This window comes from Lolium perenne, chromosome 4 (genome assembly GCF_019359855.2).
Source record: "Lolium perenne isolate Kyuss_39 chromosome 4, Kyuss_2.0, whole genome shotgun sequence".
Taxonomy (NCBI): domain Eukaryota; kingdom Viridiplantae; phylum Streptophyta; class Magnoliopsida; order Poales; family Poaceae; genus Lolium; species Lolium perenne.
The window spans coordinates 230,159,033-230,174,779 of NC_067247.2; the positions used below are offsets into that span (position 1 = coordinate 230,159,033).

A 15,747-nucleotide genomic window follows, 5' to 3' on the forward strand; every position below is an offset into this window, starting at 1 on the left:
AACTGAAGATTATTTTACAGTTTTTACGAGGTTACGCCTAGCATTGCTCTTATAATTGATGACACAAAACCAAAAACACTTTAGTCTTTTTTTTGAAAGCAAAAACACTTTAGTCTTGATCATTAGCGTGCCGCCAGAAACAAGCGACAAGCCTAGCGTTTCGGCCGCTAGCCAATAGTCAGAGCAATAACCAAACTGCACACGTCTGGACCCAAACAAAACCTGCAGGAAAGATCATATACATGTCACAAAAGCTAGCAGCCACAACTCAATCCTAATTTTCCCCGGTGGCCGTCGCAAGTTTATATAGCCCACACACGCCGCTGAGCAACTCCTCTGTATCTCCGCTGCCACTGCCACAGGGGTTGGGATCGAGAGAGGAACACGTACACACAGCGCCATGGGTAGCCCGCTGGAGAGCAACGGCAAGCAGCTGGAGAGCCCGCTGCTGACCTCGCTGCAGCCGGCGTCGGCCGGCAGCGGCAGCGACGACGGGCACGGGCACGGGGCGGCCAAGCAGCTGGAGAGCATCCTGAACGACGAGTCGGTGCCCTGGGGCCGGAGGATGAGCGCGGCCACGGTGGTGGAGATGCGGATGCTGCTGCGCCTCGCGGCGCCCGCCGTGCTGGTGTACATGATCAACTACCTCATGTCCATGTCCACGCAGATCTTCTCCGGCCACCTCGGCACGCTCGAGCTCGCCGCCGCCTCCCTCGGCAACACCGGCATCCAGGTCTTCGCATACGGCCTCATGGTAAGCTCTTAATAATAATCACACCCAAATTAGTGATGCTAACCTTGATCAGTTCTTGCTTGTACCTCGCTGAATATGTAGTATCCTAGCTACTCCTCCGTTTCATAATTCTTATTTTGTTTGTTTAAGTTCAATAAGTAGAGAGACTTAGTTTACACCTTAGCAGGATGATTAGCCCCCAACATGTGGCGTTTGCTCGTTTGGTGCACAATTCACAAATGTCGCATTGTGAGCTACTGATAGTAGATTAGATTCGACTTGTGCGAGCTATTGTTAAGCTATCGCTTAAGATTCGTCCACTTGCGCTGCCTTCCAAACCCAACCGAATAGACGTGGTCGTAGCTAGTGCACAAGATCAAGATGGCTTTTGGCACTCGGGTAGCATGAAGTAGGTAACAGGATAATTCCCATTTCGTCCATTCAATCCCGTGTAAGGCTGCGTTCGTTTAATCCTGCGAAGGCAGGGATCGGTCTGGATTAGGGGCCCCAATCCCGGCCACCCACCCCGGCGATGAAAATTTTCCAGCCTAATGAATTTGTAGTCTTCGGTTAGGCCTTGGGGGGATTTTCGTCCAACCAATCCCGTATGGTTTCTTCTATCTTGGTCTGGAAAAACTTTCTCTTCACTTGACGTCTGGAAGGATTTCCACCACCTGAGAACAAGGATTGCGATCTTGACGGCGCCCTGTGTGGCTTAACAGAATGAACATGTATTTGAGGATTTGACAGGGATTAATCTGAACTTGGATTGGGTGAAGCGACGGGATCAACCCAATCCCTTGCTGGATCAGTTCCATACTTGGATTCCATCCCTACAAAACGAACAAGGCCTAAAGGCTAAAGGTGATTCGCCAAAAACATCTCCGTACAAAGGTGATTAGTTGTGCATGTCGCCGCCTATTTATTTCGTCGTGTCCTCTGGCCATCCCTCGTAATGATGGATACAGGGGCCTCCTGTGTCTGAGTGATACGTAGTACTTATTGAACTTAAACGTGATACGTAAGTATGTATCTTGACTGTTGACATGTGCGACTTCGTTCATTTCTTGAAACAAAAACGTGCAATTGACGCTTGACGGGACACCAATCGCTCATGTACAGTACCACTACAGTCGAGATTGCTGTCAAAACAACTACTCACTCCGTCCATAAATAGGTGGCATATACAAAATATTTTAAAATTTGGCTTAAAAAATAAATATGAAGATCTGTATTATCAAATTAATATGCATAGTTGTTGATATTTTCTTCAATATATTTAGTCAAAGTTTGAAAACATTTATTTTTTAATTAAATTTATTTATATGCCACCTCTTATGGGACAGAGGGAGTACTACGGTCAAGATGTAAGCACATTTCTTAAAGATCCGTAAAAGTCGTTATTGTGAAAAGATACACCGCAAAACGTTATCGGTATGATCATGGTGTGCCAAAATAGATTCTGAAAAAGTTTTAAGCATACACAAAAACTCGGGGACCAACATATCAACAAGTTTTTTTTCCTACATGTCCCTTCTTCCTCCTCTTGTCTACCCGTGATCACACGCCCCATCCGAAATTCAGGCGGCGCTGCCCCGGCCATTGGCGCATCTAGGAGTGATGCCATGGAAAATTTGCAAAATAGTTTATGTCATTTAGATGACGCTAGTTATCAAGCTGTGTGCATTGATTGATGCAGAGGATGGGAACTCCCCATTTCGAAAAAATTCTAATAGAATAGTTTAAAGCATACTTGAACACTATTTGTTTTAATTGGTGTGGTACTTGGATCAAAATAAACTATTTGTAGTGCAATTTCACAAAATTTGAACACATATATAAAGTCGTGTTGTTCATGCAAACTCTGGCGCCCAATAGTATGAACCTAGTTCCGCGACCCAACAGACACTGAAATTTCTAGTAGTAACGTAATCTCTGTATTACAACCCAATTCGTGAGCTTTCACTGAAATCATCCCTGTATTACAACACAATTATATTGATCGGATTAATCCGCATTCAGCAGCGAGTAGTAATGAGTTAACGAACTCTGCAATGCGATGCAGCTTGGCATGGGAAGCGCGGTGGAGACCCTGTGCGGGCAGGCGTACGGCGCCAACAAGTTCGACATGCTGGGCGTCTACATGCAGCGCTCCACCGTCCTGCTCATGGCCACCGGCGTCCCGCTGGCCGTCCTCTACGTCTTCTCTCGGCCCCTCCTCATCCTCCTCGGCGAATCGCCGGAGATCGCCCGAGCCGCGGCCATCTTCGTCTACGGCCTCATCCCGCAGATCTTCGCCTACGCGGCCAACTTCCCCATCCAGAAGTTCCTGCAGTCGCAGAGCATCATGGCGCCCAGCGCCTACATCTCCGCCGCCACGCTCGCCGTCCACCTCGTCCTCAGCTATCTCGTCGTCTACAAGTTCGGGCTGGGACTCTTGGGTGCCTCGCTCATGCTCAGCGTCAGCTGGTGGATCATCGTCATCGCGCAGTTCATCTACATCGTCACCAGCAGCCGGTGCCGCCTCACGTGGACCGGCTTCTCCCTGCAGGCCTTCTCCGGCCTGCCAGAGTTCTTCAAGCTCTCCCTTGCCTCCGCGGTCATGCTCTGCCTCGAGACCTGGTACTTTCAGATACTAGTGCTCATTGCTGGCCTCCTCAAGGACCCCGAAATGGCCCTCGCCTCCCTCTCAGTCTGGTAACTAATTCTACTGAAAGCTTGTCTTTAACTACAATTATTGATTGCATGGTCTGTTGATATTATGACTCAATCAATCAATCAACCTGATGGGTTTGTGTGTCTGCAGCATGACCATTTCAGGGTGGGTGTTCATGATTTCGGTTGGATTCAACGCAGCTGCCAGGTAACTAAAGATGATCGTTGCTAATTCCAAATATTGCAACACTGCAACAGATGAAACTAACTGAACTTCGTATTGGTAATACAGCGTGCGGGTGAGCAATGAGCTTGGCGCCGGAAACCCCAAGTCCGCGGCCTTCTCCGTGGTGGTAGTGACGTTGCTGTCCTTCGCCCTGTCGGTGGTGATCTCGGTGGTCATTCTGCTCTGCCGTGACTACATCAGCTACATCTACACCGGCGGCGAGGACGTGGCGGCGGCGGTGTCCAAGCTCACGCCGCTGCTGGCGCTCACACTCATCCTCAACGGCATCCAGCCGGTTCTGTCAGGTACTAAACATCGTCAGACACACAGCACAGAGAAAACAAACTGAAGCAAGCACGCGCTGATTCGGATGCTATAACCAGGGGTGGCCGTGGGCTGTGGATGGCAAGCGTTCGTCGCCTACGTCAACGTCGGCTGCTACTACGTCGTTGGCATCCCGCTTGGCTGCCTCCTCGGCTTCTACTTCGACCTTGGCGCCGCCGTAAGGCCTCCCCGTACATGACTACTTGTAAGTTGTAACTTTACCCTGATCAATGTATAACAGTGGATGACACATAATGCAGGGCATATGGAGCGGGATGATTGGAGGTACCTTGATGCAGACTCTGATCCTGCTGTGGGTTACCTTCAGAACAGACTGGAACAAAGAGGTAAATATGGGATTCAGCTCGATCGTTAAGTGTTGAAAGAACAGTACCACTATGACTCGATAGCCTGCAATGACTTTCTGTGAAGCTGAAACTTATACAGTGGCTTGAATACCATGAATGGAATAAGAGTATTGAACCAACATTAAGAAAATAATATTAATAAGGGTATTAATAATTGAAGTTACATGTTGCAGGAGTAGATTATTTCTTAATGGGCACTGTATTACTATAGAAAGTCGCCTCGTTGAGAAACACACTGAAATTTACTTTCTCATTTTATTGCAGGTGGCCCAATCTATGAAACGATTGAACAAGTGGGAAGGCAAGAAACCTCTGTTGGCAGGCCAGGAATGAAACAAGGATAAGAATGGTAGCAGGTCGATCTTCCTAAAATGTGTAAAATGCGATGTTGATCGCAATTCAATATTGAAATCCCGTATTCTGTATTATTGAGAAACATTTTTTTCTCGACAACAGTGGCTCACGGCCTATTATTCAGTTGGATTCAGTAGTAGGCAGTAGTGGGCTGCAAGACCAACCCAACATGCCGCCGTCTGTATGCCGTTTTTGTCCTTGCTCGCATAGCATGATGCAGAGATTAATTTTTGTACTATACTGAAAGACGATGCAGAGTCTCACTTGTCCGAAAATAGATTAATGCAGAGTCTTCACTTATCTCAAAATTGTTTGATTTGTTTCCATGAACGCCCATCTTTCAAGTTACTTTGTTCACCAACGGATTTTGACAAAATCAAAGCAGTATACATGTCAACACATGCTTGTGTATCTTCCGATAGAAAATACATATGATCATGCCTCATAATTATGCATGTTGTTTCAATCACTGAAATTTATTTTAAAAGCACGGATATTTTTGAGCGGATTTTAAAAACACGAATAATCCACCTACGCAGTACGCAGAGATTTCTGGTAACACACTCGACGTACTTTTAGGGCTTTCCCGTAGGCCGCAGCCTCGCCTCCCACCTGGGCTGGTTTGCTCACCCGGGCTTAGTACTCCCTCCTTCAGGCCCTTTGGTCACCCAATGTCTCAAGTGTCTTCCTGTTTCCTCTAGGGGATCTCCAAGGGGGCGCGACGAAGATCGGACACTTCGGTCGTGAGGATTCGTTTGCGTCGATCCTCGATCCGCAATGAAAGTGATCATTTTTTACGGTGCATCCATTTGCGTCTGGGAGGTGCCCCAAGCGGCCCGATGCATAATATATTTTCCTAATTTTTTTCTTTCTTCATTTAACCACAGATAGAAATCCCCGCAGTTAGAAACATTACACAAAACTACTACATAATTTGAAACATGGTTCAAAAATTATAAAATTAGGAAATCTAACGAGTGTTGGCCTAGCGGGTTTCGTGTTTTCGTTGCCACGAAAGAACACTCTCATACACCTAGTCGCTCGAACTAGAAAATCCAGCTAGATTCTATGTGCCTTATATTATTAGATGCGCAAAAAGAACATACAGAAACCTACACTAGTGGCTTCAATTGGCCAGTGGTCATCTTCGCTGCAAAGAAAGAACACTCTAATAGTACTAGATGTCCGTGTCCATGTCGGACTCGTCCGTGTGGTAGTGCCTACGGGGTCTTGTTGAACATCTTGACGATCATCTCGCCATCGCTTTCGTAGAGGAAGGTGAGCAGACATCCGGCCTCGAGGTTGTGGGCCCGGGCGAACTTGTCCCATCCGATGTGCATGTACATCTTGCGCTGTCCGTCGAACAAGACCTTGACAGACCACCGACAAAAGCCGCATCTAGCCACCCGCAGTTGCAACTTGGCCGGCTCGGCGCCGTCGACGATCTCGGTAAACTTGTCCCACCAGGTGTGCAAGTACATATTGCGCTGCCCGTCGAACAAGACCTCGGCAGGCCACCGACAAAAGCCGCATTTGGCCTCCCGCAGCTGCAACTTGGCTGGCTCGGCACCATCGACAAACTCGGTGAACTTGTCTGGTAGCCGCTTGATGGCAATGGGTTCCTCGTCAGTGCGAAGGATGATCTCGAAGGAGCTCGCCTCCTGTGAATGTAAGGGTATTTTACCTTAACCATTATTTTGGCTAACAATGACACCGGAGCTATTGTGTGGACTAATGGTTTCTCTAAGTGTATACACATGTTTAGTCCACATGTGAGATTGCAAGGTGGTGTGAGACCCCCCCATTTGATGCCCACAAGAAGCGACGGTATTTTTGCTTTTTTCTGTATTGCTTTATTCTTGAGTCAATAGGAAACACCGCACTAATAAGAGGAGTGGTCTCGATGAGCTCATTGTGGATGTTGCCTCAACCATACATACACATCCTACCACCATATTGATGAAGGAGATATGCCCTAGAGGCAATAATAAAGTGGTTATTATTTATATCTCTATGTTTATGATAAATGTTTATATGTCATGCTATAATTGTATTAACCGAAACATTAGTACATGTGTGATATGTAAACAACAAAGAGTCCCTAGTATGTCTCTTAACTAGCTTGTTGATTAATGGATGATTAGTTTCATAATCATGAACATTGGATGTTATTAATAACAAGGTTATATCATTATATGAATGATGTAATGGACACACCCAATTAAGCGTAGCATAAGATCTCGTCATTAAGTTATTTGCTATAAGCTTTCGATACATAGTTACCTAGTCCTTATGACCATGAGATCATGTAAATCACTTATACCGGAAAGGTACTTTGATTACACCAAACGCCACTGCGTAAATGGGTGGTTATAAAGGTGGGATTAAGTATCCGGAAAGTATGAGTTGAGGCATATGGATCAACAGTGGGATTCGTCCATCCCGATGACGGATAGATATACTCTGGGCCCTCTCGGTGGAATGTCGTCTAATGTCTTGCAAGCATATGAATAAGTTCATAAGAGACCACATACCACGGTACGAGTAAAGAATACTTGTCAGGAGACGAGGTTGAACAAGGTATAGAGTGATACCGAAGATCAAACCTCGGACAAGTAAAATATCGCATGACAAAGGGAATTGGTATCGTATGTGAATGGTTCATTCGATCACTAAAGTCATTGTTGAATATGTGGGAGCCATTATGGATCTCCAGATCCCGCTATTGGTTATTGGTCGGAGTGAGTACTCAACCATGTCCGCATAGTTCACGAACCGTAGGGTGACACACTTAAAGTTGGATGTTGAAATGGTAGAACTTGAATATGGAATGGAGTTCGAATATTTGTTCGGGGTCCCGGATGAGATCCCGGACATCACGAGGAGTTCCGGAATGGTCCGGAGAATAAGATTCATATATAGGATGTCATTTTATGTGATTTAAAATGATGCGGAAGGTTCTATGGAAGGTTCTAGAAGGTTCTAGAAAAGTCCGGAAGAAACCACCAAGGAAGGCGGAGTCCCGGTGGGACTCCACCTCCCATGGCCGGCCAACCCTAAGGGGGAGGAGTCCCAAGTGGACTCCCCAAGGGGGGCCGGCCACCCCCTCCCAAGGAAGGTGGAACTCCCACCTCTAGTGGGAGTCCTAGCTTGGGTAGGTTTCATGAGTTATGGAAGGTTTTGGTTTGGGGTCTTATTCGAAGACTTGTAGACCAACTCTTGGGTGTTCCACCTATATAATGAGGGCCAAGGGGAGGGGGCCGGCCACCCCAAGACCACAACCTGGCCGCCCCCTTGAGTGGCCGGCCACCCCCTCCCAAACCCTAGCCGCCCCCCTCTCCTCCATAAGCTCCCGCACGCTTAGCGAAGCTCCGCCGGAGTTCTCCACCGCCACCGACACCACGCCGTCGTGCTGTCGGATTCAAGAGGAGCTACTACTTCCGCTGCCCGCTGGAACGGGAGGTGGACGTCGTCTTCATCAACAACCGAACGTGTGACCGAGTACGGAGGTGCTGTCCGTTCGTGGCGCCGGTGATCAAGATCTTCTACGCGCTTTTGCAAGCGGCAAGTGAACTTCTACCGCAGCAACAAGAGCCTCATCTTGTAGGCTTTGGAATCTCTTCAAGGGTGAGACTCGATAAACCCCTCGTTGCTACCGTCTTCTAGATTGCATCTTGGCTTGGATTGCGTGTTCGCGGTAGGAAATTTTTTGTTTTCTATGCAACGTTATCCTTCAATTGATCCATCACACTTCTCGGAGAAGTTCAGTTTTTAGTGAAATCACCGTTTGAAAAGAATCCGGCGAGGTCTGGCGCAGGTTCCGGCGGCACCGGCTCTACCGCCGGAAATATTTCGGTCTGCCGGAAACGTTCTGGTTTCGTCGGAACACAGTACTGTAAGCGTTCCCGGCTAACTAGGAAACGTTCTGGCGGGCCGGTCTGGAACTGGCGCACGGTCCGGCACGATCGGAACCATTTCGGTCCAGGCAGCCGTTTCGGCAGGGAAACGAGGTGTGTCGATTTTGCTGCCGGTTTGGTTTGCAAGACTTTTTCTTCTTGGACTATTTATACCTCTTCTTCCAGCTTGAGAGGGCCAGGTCAACCATTCATTTCACATCCTTGTGCTCTCTCTCTCACACACCATTGTTGAAACACCAAAAAGCTTGGATCTCTCTTTCGATCCACCCAAAGCCAAATCCCTTTGGTAAAAAGCAATAGGACGTCCTGATCTACGTTTACACCAAGGAAAATCTCATTCCCCCTTGAGTTCATCGAGCAAACTTGTTACTCTTGGGTTTGTGGAAACCCTAGGTGGCCAGGGTCACTCGGAAGCATCCGGGTTGTGGATTTGCTCCAAGAAGAAGTTTGTGAGGGTTTGGAGACTAACTTAAAGTCTACCACGAGTGAGCGAGCTATTCCTTCGTGGGATAGGCTCCGGAGAAGAAGGTGAGCCTTTGTGGCGTGATGACCCACAAGTATAGGGGATCGCAACAGTCTTCGCGGGAAGTAAAACCCAATTTATTGATTCGACACAAGGGGAGACAAAGAATACTTGAAAGCCTTAACAGCGGAGTTGTCAATTCAGCTGCACCTGGAAATAGACTTGCTTGCAAGAGTTTATCGATAATGTGATTTATAAGCGATAGCAGTAGTGAAATAACAAAGACGAGTAACAAAGACAGCTGTAGTGATTATAGTAAACAGCAGGATTAAAATACTGTAGGCACAGGGATGGATGACGGGCGTTGCATGGATGAGAGAAACTCATGTAACAATCAAAGCAGGGCATTTGCAGATAATAATAAAACGGTGTCCAAGTACTAAGCAATCCATAGGCATGTGTTCCGTATATATTCGTACGTGCTCGCAATGAGAAACTTGCACAACATCTTTTGTCCTACCAGCCGGTGGCAGCCGGGCCTCTAGGGAATCTACTAGAAATTAAGGTACTCCTTTTAATAGAGTACCGGAGCAAAGCATTAACACTCCGTGAAAACATGTGATCCTCACATCACCGCCTTCCCCTCCGGTTGTCCCAATTTCTGTCACTTTGGGGCCTCGGGTTTCGGACAGCGACATGTGTATACAATTTGTAGGTAAGATCATAAAACAATGCATATCATCATGAAACAATAACATGTTCAGATCTGAGATCATGGCACTCGGGCCCTAGTGACAAGCATTAAGCATAACAAGTTGCAACAATATCATCAAAGTACCAATTACGGACACTAGGCACTATGCCATAACAATCTTATGCTATTACATGACCAATCTCATCCGATCCCTACCATCCCCTTCAGCCTACAGCTGGGGAATTTAATAGCATCAGTCAAAGGGATTTGCAAGAATAAAGGTTTCATCCAATCACAAAATTTGTTATAGTGTTCTTCTTCCTTTGATTTTAGTTTCTTAGCAGGAAAAGGCATTTTCTTTTGAACCCACGGTTCTCTTTCATTACCATGTTTCTTAGCAATAAAATCTTCTTTAGTATACTTTTTATTTGTAGCATGCTTTTCAGGTTCATCTTCAACCTCTTCTTTATCGGAAGCATCATTCTTATCATTATCATTATCATGTTCATTACCATTTTCAGTTTCAGCATCAGAAATAGAAATACTATTAGGATCATTAACAGGTTCGGAGGATTCTACAACATTTTTATGTTTCTTCTTATTTTTCTTAGAAGGAGCACTAGGTTCAATTCGTTGAGAATCTTGTTCAACTCTTTTGGGATGCCCCTCGGGATATAGAGGATCCTGGGTAGAAACACCGCCTCTAGTTGTTACTTCATAAGCATGTTTCTCTTTAGAATTATTTTTTAACAAGTCATTTTGCACTTTAGTGAGTTGATCGATTTGAGTTTGAACCATATGAAAATGTTTAACAAGCATCTTAACATCATTGGAGGTTCTCTCCACAATATCATGCAAATTACTAATAGCTTGAGAATTTTCCATTAAATGATTCTCTACTCTCATATTAAAATTTTCTTGTTTAACAATATAATTATCAAACTCATCTAAGCATTGAGCAGGAGATTTTGAATACGGAATATCTTCCCTAGTAAAGCGTTGAAGAGAGTTTACCTCAATCATGGATGAAGGGGGAATTATCTTACATAAATCTTCTATGGGAGGTAAGTTCTTCACATCTTCAGATTTAATACCCTTCTCCTTAAGAGATTTCTTGGCATCCCTCATATCTTCATCATTTAATTTAATTAAACCCCTCTTCTTCAATATCGGCGTCGGAGTTGGTTCAGGTGTAGCCCAATCATCATGATTCTGGCCTATTTTAGCCAATAATTCTTCAGCTTCGTCTGGAGTTCTTTTCCTGAAAACACAACCAGCATAACTATCCAAATATGCTCTAGACTCAGCGGTTAGTCCACTATAGAATATATCAAGTAAATCATGCTTTTCCAAATCATGTCCAGGTCGAGCTCTGATAAGAGAGCAAAATCTTGCCCAAGCTTCAGGCAATTTCTCTCCATCTTCCTGGTCAAAGCTATAAATTTTCTGCAAAGCGGCATGTTGAGCACTAGCAGGAAAGTATTTCCGAAAGAAAACATCAAGCAAATCACTTGGACTATTAATAGAACCAGGAGGTAAACTATTATACCAAGTTTTAGCATCATCCTTTAATGAGAAAGGAAAAAAAATTAGAAACAAAATAAGTACACATCTTGACATCATCAGAAAACAAGCTACTCATAGAAGAAAGTTCATTCATGTGTTCTACATCACTTTCTTTTTCAGTACCACAAAAGAGTGTTTTCTCAACAATAGCTATATGAGATAAATCAAGAGAAAAATCATAATCTTTATCCTTAATGCTTATAGGAGATGTGGCAAATTTAGGATCAGGAGATAGCTTATATCTAACAGTATGTTGTGCGAGAAACTTTTTAATTTTTCTTGCATCAGCAGTAGCATTGCATCTATCAATAAAATCATCATCAAGTTCCACATAATCCTCATCAGGATCATCACTGGAATAATCAACAGACTCAGGTGAATTAACAGGTGTAGCAGCATTTTCATTAGGAGTTTCAGTATTTTCAATTTGTCTAGACCTAGCAATTGTAGCATCTAGAAAAGATCCCAATGAACCACTATCATCAAGCACAGCAGAAACATTATCAATATTATAAGAATTTTCAGATTCAGCAGAAGTACCAGCAAGTGAAGCTTGTGGTGGTGAAACAAGTTGACTTATCACAGATGGTGAATCAAGAGTAGCAGAGGTACTCAGAGTTGTACCTTTTCTTGTAGTGGATGGTAATATGGCGACTTTAGGATCGCGAGATTTACCCATGATGGAGAATTTGCAGCGAACAATATCAATCCAAGTGAACTTCCAAATAAAGCTATGCTCCCCGGCAACGGCGCCAGAAAATAGTCTTGATGACCCACAAGTATAGGGGATCACAACAGTCTTCGCGGGAAGTAAAACCCAATTTATTGATTCGACACAAGGGGAGACAAAGAATACTTGAAAGCCTTAACGGCGGAGTTGTCAATTCAGCTGCACCTGAAAACAGACTTGCTCGCAAGAGTTTATCAAGAGTAACGTTTATAGCGATGCGATAGTGAAATAACAGCAGCAGAGTAACAAAGACAGCAGTAGTGATTATAGTAAACAGCAGGATTAAAATACTGTAGGCACAGGGATGGATGACGGGCGTTGCATGGATGAGAGAAACTCATGTAACAATCAAAGCAGGGCATTTGCAGATAATAATAAAACGGTGTCCAAGTACTAAGCAATCCATAGGCATGTATTCCGTATATAGTCGTACGTGCTCGCAATGAGAAACTTGCACAACATCTTTTGTCCTACCAGCCGGTGGCAGTCGGGCCTCTAGGGAATCTACTGGAAATTAAGGTACTCCTTTTAATAGAGTACCGGAGCAAAGCATTAACACTCCGTGAACACATGTGATCCTCACATCACCGCCTTCCCCTCCGGTTGTCCCAATTTCTGTCACTTTGGGGCCTCGGATTCAGGACAGCGACATGTGTATACAACTTGCAGGTAAGATCATAAAACAATGCATATCATCATGAAACAATAACATGTTCAGATCTGAGATCATGGCACTCGGGCCCTAGTGACAAGCATTAAGCATAACAAGTTGCAACAATATCATCAAAGTACCAATTACGGACACTAGGCACTATGCCCTAACAATCTTATGCTATTACATGACCAATCTCATCCAATCCCTACCATCCCGTTCAGCCTACAGCGTGGGAATTACTCACACATGGATGGGGGAAACATTGCTGGTCGATGGAGAGGCGTCGGTGGTGATGATGGCGATGATCTCCTCCAATTCCCCATCCCGGCGGAGTGCCAGAACGGAGTTTCTGGTCCCGAGACGGAGTTTCACGACGGTGGCGGCGTACTGGATGGTTTCTGGCGACTTCGACTTCCCGTCTCGCGTTTTTAGATCGAAACCCTTAAGTAGTCCAGAGGGGGCGTCAGAGGCCAGCCGAGGGGGCCACACGCTAGGGTGGCGCGCCCCCCTCCAGGCCGCGCCGGCCTAGTGTCTGGGGGGCCTGGGCCTCCCCCAGGCCTGCCCTTCTGGCTCCGTGATTCTTCTGGAAAAATAAGCCCTTCGACATAAATTCCGAGGATTTTCCTGAAAGTTGAATTTCTGCACAAAAACGAGACACCAGAGCAATCCTGCTGAAAAGAGCGTTAGTCCGTGTTAGTTGTATCCAAAATACACAAATTAGAGGCAAAACAATAGCAAAAGTGTTCGGGAAAGTAGATACGTTTTGGACGTATCATGGTGTTGGAAAATCTTTCGTGGGATCCCACACCTCTCCAAACATGATGTACCTTCCTCTCAAGGAAGGGAACACGGGAATACATCTTCGTCTTCGCGTGCTTCGGTTATTTCTAACCGATCTCTTTACTTGTGTGATAGCCTTCATGCTTGAAGTATCGTGTATCATCATATAGGTTGCCTCACCTAGTTTGCATTGGGCTCTCTTTCTATTCCGCAAAGCCTAAACTTGTAAAAGATATCAAAGAAAATTTGTAGAACCTATTCACCCTCCCCCTCTAGGTTACCATCTCTATCCTTTCAGTGAAGACGACGACGTAGGCGACAACGAGCGGCGGGGTGATGCTAATCTAGCACGGCGGCCCCTGCCACAGCGACCGCGCCCACGGCTTCGACCGCATCACCAGACAGTTGGACCGGACATGGATTCCCTCGAGGGTTTCTATGGAGCGACGCTACAGTGGAGGTTGTGCGGCGGCTAGGGTTTGTGTGGAGGAGATGATGAGGTGGCTCAGTGCGCGCCCCTCTTTATATGCGCCGGAGGAAGGCGAGGGGTGCGACACGCTTGGCAACGGGATAAAATTTCATTGGCATAGGTGGCTGATGGCGTGTAACTCACACGTTCGTTGGGAACCCCAAGAGGAAGGTATGATGCGCACAGCAGCAAGTTTTCCCTCGGAAAGAAACCAAGGTTTATCGAACCAGGAGGAGCCAAGAAGCACGTTGAAGGTTGATGGCGGCGGGATGTAGTGCGGCGCAACACCAGGGATTCCGGCGCCAACGTGGAACCTGCACAACACAACCAAAGTACTTTGCCCCAACGAAACAGTGAGGTTGTCAATCTCACCGGCTTGCTGTAACAAAGGATTAACCGTATTGTGTGGAAGATGATTGTTTGCAGAAAACAGTAGAACAGTATTGCAGTAGATTGTATTTCAGTATAGAGAATTGGACCGGGGTCCACAGTTCACTAGAGGTGTCTCTCCCATAAGATAAACAGCATGTTGGGTGAACAAATTACAGTTGGGCAATTGACAAATAAAGAGGGCATGACCATGCACATACATATTATGATGAGTATTGTGAGATTTAATTGGGCATTACGACAAAGTACATAGACCGCTATCCAGCATGCATCTATGCCTAAAAAGTCCACCTTCAGGTTATCATCCGAACCCCCTCCAGTATTAAGTTGCTAACAACAGACAATTGCATTAAGTATTGCGCGTAATGTAATTAGTGACTACATCCTTGAACATAGCACCAATGTTTTATCCCTAGTGGCAACAGCACATCCATAACCTTAGAGGTTCTTGTCACCCCTCCAGATTCACGGAGACATGAACCCACTATCGAGCATAAATACTCCCTCTTGGAGTTACTAGCATCAACTTGGCCAGAGCATCTACTAATAACGGAGAGCATGCAAGATCATAAACAACACATAGACATAACTTTGATAATCAACATAACAAGTATTCTCTATTCATCGGATCCCAACAAACGCAACATATAGAATTACAGATAGATGATCTTGATCATGTTAGGCAGCTCACAAGATCCGACAATGAAGCACAATGGGGAGAAGACAACCATCTAGCTACTGTTATGGACCCATAGTCCAGGGGTAGACTACTCACTCATCACTCCGGAGGCGACCATGGCGGCGTAGAGTCCTCCGGGAGATGAATCCCCTCTCCGGCAGGGTGCCGGAGGCGATCTCCTGGATCCCCCGAGATGGGATCGGCGATGGCGGCGTCTCTGGAAGGTTTTCCGTATCGTGGCTCTCGGTACTGGGGGTTTCGCGACGGAGACTTTAAGTAGGCGGAAGGGCAGGTCAGGGGGCCACACGAGGGCCCCACACCATAGGGCCGCGCGGCCAAGGGGGGGGGGCCGCGCCGCCCTAGGGTTTGGGCGCCTCGTGGCCCCACTTCGTCTCCTCTTCGGACTTCTGGAAGCTTCGTGGCAAAATAGGACCCTGGGCGTTGATTTCGTCCAATTCCGAGAATATTTCCTTACTAGGATTTCTGAAACCAAAAACAGCAGAAAAAGAAGCGGCACTTCGGCATCTTGTTAATAGGTTAGTTCCAGAAAATGCACGAATATGACATAAAGTGTGCATAAAACATGTAGATAACATCAATAATGTGGCATGGAACATAAGAAATTATCGATACGTTGGAGACGTATCAGCATCCCCAAGCTTAGTTCTGCTCGTCCCGAGCAGGTAAAACGATAACAAAGATAATTTCTGGAGTGACATGCCATCATAACCTTGATCATACTAT

General features: G+C 45.9%; 1 protein-coding gene across 1 annotated transcript; it reads left to right on the forward strand.

Annotated features, from left to right (window-relative positions):
• The first annotated feature begins 283 nt into the window (after positions 1-283).
• On the forward strand, positions 284-4,906 carry LOC127326138 (protein DETOXIFICATION 40). The gene is made up of 7 exons (XM_051353009.2): positions 284-754; positions 2,799-3,430; positions 3,540-3,596; positions 3,681-3,919; positions 3,998-4,116; positions 4,199-4,285; positions 4,571-4,906. The coding sequence occupies exons 1-7, from the start codon at positions 401-403 to the stop codon at positions 4,637-4,639; spliced, it is 1,557 nt and encodes a 518-aa protein (XP_051208969.1). The 5' UTR covers positions 284-400; the 3' UTR covers positions 4,640-4,906.
• Positions 4,907-15,747: the final 10,841 nt, after the last annotated feature.